Source organism: Eleutherodactylus coqui, chromosome 3, assembly GCF_035609145.1.
Source record: "Eleutherodactylus coqui strain aEleCoq1 chromosome 3, aEleCoq1.hap1, whole genome shotgun sequence".
NCBI classification, from domain to species: Eukaryota; Metazoa; Chordata; class Amphibia; order Anura; family Eleutherodactylidae; genus Eleutherodactylus; species Eleutherodactylus coqui.
In genome coordinates this window covers 230844949-230854392 of record NC_089839.1, presented here as the reverse complement: position 1 = coordinate 230854392, position 9444 = coordinate 230844949, and the positions used below count along the sequence as shown (strand labels likewise).

Here is a 9444-nt window from a genome sequence, read left to right as displayed (position 1 = left end):
GGACCGAGCCTGCTAGGTAAATATAAGACATCCCCAAAAATAAGACCTAGCGCCTCTTTTAGGGCAAACTCAATATGAGGGCTTCTGCACACTGGCGAGAGAGAGATCTGGATGTAAGTGACGCCTTGATATCGCTCTCGCAATCCTTCTTGAAACCCAGGATGTGAGGCATTTCTGCTGGGAAACGGCCTCCTATTCCTGCAGGGCTGAAGGAATCTTCTGCTGTGGCTGTTAAAAAACCAACATGCTTGGACCTCCAAGCAGAGAGCAACTGATCAGCAACTAACCAAGATTACTGCTTGAAAAAGGAGCTTGTTGCTCCGAAACATGTTGCACTCCACTGACTCTTCCTAGCGTTGCCTATGCCTATCCACTTGTCAATAAATTATTGAAGACTACCAGGAACTTCTGTTGGTTTTTAAAGGACATCCTTGGATTTAGGGGAGTCCGGTTGATCTCTGTAGGGCTCCTCTACGAAGTAAGTGTCCCTCTCTACTTCACTTATATCCTCCACACCACCCTATGAGCACAGTAGCGTGGGGTGTTTTTCCTTTCCTTTTGTTTACTGGTTATCACCAAGGTTTCCACCTACGGGTTCCTTCCTTGACGCTCTCCCTATTGATTTCGGGATAATTTCTCATTGAACCGAGTATGTGGACACCTGTCCTGTAACGGATGTCTCACACTCGTTCTCCTTATTAGCCTATTTTTCTATTGCCACCTTCTGAGCACACCCTGTAGCTAGAGAGCTAGTCCATATATATTCTCTCACCAGAATTAGAAATGGAGCCTTCAGAATTGCTTAAAAACTGTAGAATAAAATTGGTGTAAATCAGAAATGGCGTCATGCCTCATGTTCACATACGATGGCTTATACTGAAGTCACTTGAAAGTTTAGGGACACATTATAGCCTTGACCTTGGCTTGTCTCCACTTTCCTTCTTTGACCTAGTCATTACATTCTTAGATATACCAGATTTCATTCTAGTTTACCATTAGCTATTTTTCCTTTGGGCCATGACCTATGGATTGCATGCCATGAAGTTCGAGCCTTCTTGCTAAGAACATTGCTGATCATTTGCATTACTGAGGAAAGGTGCAACATTTTTATGAAAAATCTATCACAATGAACATATTACCAAAATGATGCAAGTAAAATTCCACGTTTAATAGATTTTAAGCATTTTAAATCATAACTGTTGAAGCAATTTAGCAAACTGATCCACAGTCTGCAAAGGAATATAAACAAAATCTGCAATTTTATACTAAACCACCAATAAAAAGTAGCAAATCAGTAACATCAGGTATTTTACCAAAATGTCTCTCTGTAATTATTTTAATGCCAATTTGCTACACATGATGTACATGTTAGGAAGGCTCCTTGCTCTTCAGTGTCTCCTTTTCAATAATTCTTTGATACCTTGACATAACATGTTCTTTCTATATATATATTTATAATTAAGTTATAGCTTTCTGTATGAAAACATTTTGGATTATAATCTTTTCAAGCTACCATTTCAGATGAGAAAACACACATCCGGCAGAAAACTTTAAAGAGGTTGTCAGAATTTGTTTTTTTTTTTTTGTTGTTAAAGCCCCATTTCCCATCAGTAACCGGCATATACTCGCCTCTCCTCATTCCCTCCCGATGGATCGCTGAGCTATGTCATTGGCTGCAGCAGCTTTATACGCTCAGCAAACAGGCTGCGGCAGCCTGTAAACAAAAGAATTGGAGTGGGCCGTGGGACACAGCCGGAGCGGGGAGAGGTGAGTAAATGCCAGTTATTCATTTTACTGCATGGGGAACAGGGTTTAAAAAAAAATAGAAAATTATTCGGAAAGGCAGAAATTATTTCACACAGGCAGATATTCTGTCAGTTAACGAGCACTGATCAAAAATGTAGTATGTTGATCAACGCTTGTTATTGCCATTTACATGTGGCACATGATTGATAGCATAGGGGAGAATGATTAACATGATCGTTTATCTCCATACAGTTGGCATTCGTTGGCAGTACATTCCCGGTTTGTGCCAGTGATGAACTCTCATTTCTATGCCCACATAAAAGATCTGATCATCCAATAAACAAGCGCTTGCTCATTTGTTGGCTAATCTTCAGCATATTCACACAGGCCAATGGCCGGGAACAAACGTTCGGAATGAACATTCATTAAACTGATGATTGCCCTGCGTGAAAGATAGTATCATATTTAATGTTAGACCAGTTGCCAAATACCTTTTTTTTTTTTACTAGAGATTTGTTGTTATTGTCTTAAAGGGACCTGTCACATTGAAAATGCAGTTCGATCCAAAAGCAGCTTGTCATTTATTCATTGAAATCTGTGCTCATTCTGTGGTCTGGTTTTTGCTGGCTAACAACTTCTAAATTAGGGCTACTTACTATTTATGTTAAACTGCTCAATGTTTGTCCATAATGAGTTGTATGCCGTTACCAAAATGCATCTTCTTACATAGCTAATAGTCGTGCCAGAGGCCGGTCGTCCCTTCTTAAATTCAGTTCTTCACAATATAAAATGTCCAGATTGCCAATTGTTGCAGCACTCGATAATGTACATTTGCAGCCTACAATGACTTCCTCGAGTTTTCGGAGTGTTCTTTCCTTTTATTAAGAGTTTGTTCTCTTAGTTTTTATTGAATATCCCCGAGGTTTTGGTGTGTGAGGCTGTGACTGCATACCTTGTATTTAAATACTTGTGCAGAATATTTTAGGCAAACTTGTAATACTTAAGGTTTGTTTACACGTGGCGTATGCGCTGCAGAGTTTCTGCTGCCTACTTTCATGCAAAAAATATGTAGCAACCACCATGGAACAAAAATAATCAGTTAAAATTGACCTGCAGCTGCAGATTTTAAATCCGCAGGTTGTCAATTTATCAGCAGGGTGAAATCTGCAGTAAAATCTGTATGTAAGGCTGTATTCATATGGACAGTTGCAATCTGTACGCATTGAAAATGGATTGCACTTGCATCTTGCAAATGCAATCAGTTTTTCTATGCAGCCATTGACTTGAACGGGTAGTTTTTCTCAGAAAGTTGGACAAAAAAATGCTGTCATTTTTTTTTCTTTAACCTTGAACTGTCATTCCAATAAAAAAAAATGCTCATGTGAATATCCCCATTAAAATCAATGTGTTTTATTTCTGTGCAATTTCAGTCCAATTTTTTGGTACAAAAATTACACAGAAAAATCACTTACGTGACTACAGTCTAATACATGCAGGTTTTCCACAGCAGAAAACGTGTCCTGTAGGTATGAGACCTTAGGCTGACATCACACAGACGTATTTGCGATTCGCAGAGAATAGAGCGCATTGATTGCAATGGGTTCGTTCACATTTCTGTATTTTGTGATCGCACAAAAAAAAAAAAAAAATAGTACATGCTCTATTTTTCTCTGTATTTGCGCACCAAAGGTCCCCATAGAAGCCGATGAGGGGGGGGGGGGGGTGCAAACACAAGTGCAATATGCAAGGATATGAGTGAAATACTGCGCGTTTCTGCTGAAAAAAGAACAAATCTGGAACTATTTAGCCATTTCAATCGAGGCATCTCTGTTTGCCTTCGCAAATGAACATAACCTGTGGGTGTAAAAACTACATTAAAGGATGCCGATGTGCACGTAAAAAAAAAGCATAGTCCGTTCTGCAAAAACACTACGCTCATGCGTGCGCAAACCTGCATATGCACCTGTGCCGGTTAGCCTTAAAGTATTCTCCACGTAAACCTTTTACCTCTTTAGATTTAGAAATCTGTATTCATATTGGGCGAACTGGTATTTAAGAATACCTAATCGGTTTGCTGAATCCCTTATTGCTATTGCATAGCATAGAATTATAGCGCACACTGCGTGTTCAAATAGAAGGGTGTAAGATTCCAACTTGGTGTTGTCATTCGAGTCCTAGGTACTCTGCAACGGTAAGGTAGTCTTAGTATGCAAATATCACCTGGTAGGTGACTTGATGTCCGTTGTCCCAAGCATATAACAGGCGATCTTTTGGATTGTAATCGATTTGTGTCGTATAAGAATATTCATTTTCAAAAAGTAGTCTTGGTACGATCTGAGTATTTGTATGAGTATCAAAGGCATAAGAGATATTGGCAGTTTTCTTATTATAGTTATCCACGGCATACAGCACACCACAGATAACAAAGCAGTTGCCAAAGAAATCCTTTCTTAATCCAGTCCGAAAGGTTGTCTCTTTTTGAGTCGTAAGGTCCTGAGCATTTAACTTACTAAGGACTATTACTTCTTGCAGAAATCCTTCATCATCAATAGCTGGATAGATGATCCATAAGCCATTCTCATCCACAGCAAAGTCTATATCCGAGTGGCCTTTCCATCTCCAAGGAGTGGCCTCTTCGAAAGCCACATCATGGAGCATGGACCAAGCTGCCACATATCTGTGTTTTAAATCATATTTTATGATATTGCGGGTAAATGCCCTATTATAGTAGAAGGATCCATTATATACAACATGTCCTGTACCAATCCAGCTGTAAGGAAGCTTGTAGGAATTGCTCCAACGACCTGTTTAAAAGAAAAAAAAAGTTTAAGTGCTTGGATGCAGCCAGATTTGACTTAGAACGTGTCACTTCATGCAGTAATAACCTTGGAATGCATTTACTTCTTCCAGTAATTCTGTGATTGTTTTTCTTCTTTATGACACACTGTGCTTTATTTTGGTGGCACGTTTTGGTTGAGAATGTGTTGAGTTAAAATAAAACTGAACTGTACATAAAATGTTAAAAAATGTGCAGTTTTCAAAAATTGAAAGGCTTTAATTTGAAAACGGATAACAATACCATACAAATTAGAACATAATGTTTGCCATATGTCTTTTCTGTGTGGGCATTATTTTCTAAATCATTTTTGTAGAACTTTATAAAGCTAATTTTAATAGAAATTTTTCACATTTTCAAGAAAATGGGCCAAACATTTTGTAGACACACTACAAATATCTGAAGGGCTGTCACAGTGTAGAGGGATCAGCCCTATTCTCATTTGTACAAGGAAGGACTAGAAGCAATGGGATGAAACTGAAAGGGAGGAGACGCAGATTAGATATTAGACAGTGAGGGTGATGAATGAGTGGAACAGGTTGCCACAGGAGGTGGTGAGTTCTCCTTCAATGGAAGTGTTCAAACAAAGGCTGGACAAATATCTGTCTGGGATGATTTAGTGAATCCTGCACTGAGCAGGGGGTTGGACCCGATGACCCTGGAGGTCTCTTGCAACTCTACATTCTATGATTCTGTGACACCAATTCAGTTCTCTTTGGTTACACTTACTATAGTGAGTATGTGATATATGCGACAAATGATAAAATGAATCAGATAATTTGCTAACAAGAAGGCAGAACAGACCACAAATCACAGGCATGTATTGCTTAAATAACAGGGACCCAGAATGTATAAATATCATCAGGGCCATTTAACTTCCAAGATAGCAAGACCATTAGGGTTGGGTTCACACCAGCATTAACCTTTTGCATTGTTTCACACAATTCTAAGACCTGGACTGTAAAAAAATCAGAACTGTCACATCTGTCAAATGCCAGACCTAACATTACCATTGAGTCACTCGTATGTTAAAAAAGCCAAGGTCTAGTGTTTGCTCACTTACAAGGACTCTGAAACAGTCTGTCTACAGATGGGCCTTTCTTCCTTTTGGAGGAGTCTCTGGTTTAGCTGTCATGAGCTAATTTGCATATTTTTTCCCATGGAGCATTGCCTGAAAAATAAGTCTCTATAGACTCACTGGATCTCTTTAATGAGAGCCAGTACCCACCCTAAGCTGCATCTAAAAAATCTCATCCAGCACACTGCTGTTTTGGGGCAAGAACGCCAAAACATTCTGTCTATAGATGAGTCACCCTTTCCTTTTGAGGAACCATGGGTTTGGTTGCCTTGAGATAAGTTGCTTACTCACCCAGACATTGAGGACCAGGCTCTCCCTCACTCTCTCTGACAGCCGGATACAACTAGATCCATGGCACAGAATATGCTATGTTGCTACTAGGTTCTCAATAGGCAACAAGCAGAATTTCTCGGGGACAATGGAAGTCTCAGCAGTGAGATCTCAACCGATCAGACTTTTATCACTTATTCTACAGATAGGTTATAAAAGTCAATCTTGGAAAGACACCTTTAAAGGGGTTGTCTCACGCCGAAATGTTTTTTTTAAAATTCAATAGGCCCCCCCGTTCGGCACGAGACAAACCCAAGGGATGGGTTCAAAAAACAAAAGTTTATTACTTACCCGAATCCCCGCGCTGCGGCGACTTCTTTCTTCCTTTACCAAGATGGCCGCCGGGATCTTCACCCACGATGCACTGCGGGTCTTCTCCCATGGTGCACCGTGGGCTCTGTGCGGTCCATTGCCGATTCCAGCCTCCTGATTGGCTGGAATCGGCACACGTGACGGGGCGGAGCTATGAGGACCAGCTCTCCGGCACGAGCGGCCCCATTCACCAGGGAGAAGACCAGACTGCGCAAGCGCGTCTAAAAACGCCAGAAGACAGCGAATTTAGATGGATCCATGGCGACAGGGACGCTAGCAACGGAGCAGGTAAGTGAATAACTTCTGTATGGCTCATAATTAATGCACGATGTATATTACAAAGTGCATTAATATGGCCATACAGAAGTGCTGAACCCCACTTGATTTCACGAGACAACCCCTTTAAAGGGGTTGTCCCACGGCAGCAAGTGGGTCTATACACTTCTGTATGGCCATATTAATGCACTTTGTAATGTACATTGTGCATTAATTATGAGCCATACAGAAGTTATAAAAAGTTTTATACTTACCTGCTCCGTTGCTGGCGTCCTCGTCTCCATGGTGCCGACTAATTTTCGGCCTCCGATGGCCAAATTAGCCGCGCTTGCGCAGTCCGGGTCTTCTCCTGTCTTCAATGGGGCCGCTCGTGCAGAATGCCGGCTCCGTGTAGCTCCGCCCCGTCACGTGCCGATTCCAGCCAATCAGGAGGCTGGAATCGGCAATGGACCGCACAGAAGAGCTGCGGTCCACGGAGGAAGAGGATCCCGGCGGCCACCTTCACCGGTAAGTATAGAAGTCACCGGAGCGCGGGGATTAAGGTAAGCGCTGAGCGGTTTTTTTTTTACGTCCCTGCATCGGGGTTGTCTCGCGCCGAACGGGGGGGGGGGGGGGGGGTTGAAAAAAAAAAAAACCCGTTTCGGCGCTGGACAACCCCTTTAAGGCTATTTGCCAGAGCTTTTTATATACTCTTGGAATTTTTTTTGTTATACTCAAGAATAAAAAAAAATGTTGAATATAATACGATGAGTTGCACAGCGGTAAGGTAAGTTAAAGGAATGTAGATATTCTAGTATCTTCTTTCCCTCTGTATACCTAAACCCTACAACTGTCTGTGATCAGTCAACACCTTCGTTGCATTTCATCACTGAGTGTGTACACAAGAAAAGTCTGGTTTCTGGGACTTTTTTTCTGTGAGAGGGCTGCTATGTGCCAACTGTCTACCTCTGGGAGACAACCATCCTGCTAATCTTGTCTGTTATATTAGGCAAGAAGAAATATGCTGAACGAGAGTGTCACTTATTTTATGGGCTGCCTTAAAAAACACTCAAAAACTTTTGGCAGCTCAACAAACATGTTGACAAGTTTGAAGAAAATATTGCTTCAATTTACTGACACAAACAATTACCTCACCTTGCATAATGAGGAAACCCTGAAAGGTTCTTTAGTTTAGGAGGAAGGCATGGAAAAGCACTTTTCAACAGTTTTACAGCATGTAGTCTGTTTTTACACCTGTGGTAAAGTAATGAGAAGGTACAGCACACAGCTGAAAATCACTGTGGAGAATATAACCTACATCTTTAAAGGGGTTGTCTCACGCCAAAACGTTTTAGTTTTTTTATTCAATAGGCCCCCCGTTCGGCGCGAGACAAACCCAAGGGATGGGTTAAAAAAAAAAGAAAGTTTATTACTTATCCGAATCCCCGCGCTGCGGCGACTTCTTTCTTCCTTTACCAAGATGGCCACCGGGATCTTCACCCACGATGCACCACGGGTCTTCTCCCATGGTGCACCGTGGGCTCTGTATAGTCCATTGCCGATTCCAGCCTCCTGATTGGCTGGAATCGGCACACGTGACGGGGCGGAGCTACGAGGACCAGCTCTCCGGCACGAGCGGCCCCATTCACCAGGGAGAAGACCGGACTGCGCAAGCGCGTCTAAAAACGCCAGAAGACAGCGAATTTAGACGGATCCATGGCGACGGGGACGCTAGCAACGGAGCAGGTAAGTGAATAACTTCTGTATGGCTCATAATTAATGCACGATGTATATTACAAAGTGCATTAATATGGCCATACAGAAGTGCTGAACCCCACTTGATTTCACGAGACAACCCCTTTAATGATGCACCCAGCAGAGCCCTGTGTATGGAGCTTGTATAGTGGGGCATGGAGGCTACAGCTTCCTAGTATGCAGCACCATGACCTCCATGTGCTGCAATACGGGCACTGTCAGAAGATATACAAGGGGTGGACAAAAATATGGAAGCACCGTACAAAACGCCTGCCTTAAATTACTTGGAATTATAAATCATATTTCAATAAGACACGTAGAGACCAATTTTAAGTGGAGGTAATATGACACAGATACTGCCAGGTATAAGTGAACGTCGGCCCGAACAACAAGGTTCCATCGGTCAGGGGTTTGAACCACTCGATTGCTGTTACCAGCTGGCTCCCAAAATCACCCAGAGCAGGGCAAAAGGTGAAGTAAACACAAGTTTGGCAGAAAAGCTCTCAGACAAGCAGGGGTCAAAAGGGCCACTCAGTGCTCATCATTAAAACCCCATGCATATTATATGGTGTTTCCATATTTTTGTCCACCCCCAAATATACAGAAATATGCTTCCCTAAATGCTTCTAGAAAAGGATACCTCTGTACACATGGACCCCTATGAAACATTCTGACAGAAAAAAAGCCTCTGTATTCCTCTGCATGAAGTTTGAGGTACACCAACTGGAGTAGACAGCTCATGGTAAAGCCAGTTCAGAGATGGGCAGCCAGGGTTGTGCAGCCCCAGATCACAGGCTGAGACCACATAATGTCAGAGTTCATTTACTTGCATAAGTAACTTTAATTAAATGCAGGGAAAACAATGTTCACTCTCACCAGCGACAATCCAGGCAGAGTGAGGCAGAGCTGGTTAGTGACTTTAGCGCTAGCAAGGTCTATATAATTTTTTTTGAAGAATATAATCTTCTCTGGAGGTCCCGCTGCTCCCTCAATCTCTGTAACTCCACCTGGTTGAGCCACAGGCCAGTGACCAGCGCAGAAGATCTGCCTGCTTTTCACACACTCTTATTTCCCTCTCTCCAACAATAAGATGGCCGTAGGCCTAATTCAGATTTTTATCTACTCCCCCAAG

General features: G+C 42.1%; 1 protein-coding gene across 1 annotated transcript in view; it reads right to left on the bottom strand.

Moving 5' to 3' along the window:
- Positions 1-1147: 1147 nt before the first annotated feature.
- Positions 1148-9444, bottom strand: part of OLFML2B (olfactomedin like 2B) — a 138851-nt gene continuing 130554 nt past the window's right edge. The window contains exon 8 of the mRNA XM_066597069.1: positions 1148-4550. Coding sequence (XP_066453166.1) covers positions 3949-4550 — 602 coding nt within the window. The 3' untranslated portion in view covers positions 1148-3948. The remainder of the gene's footprint in view (positions 4551-9444) is intronic.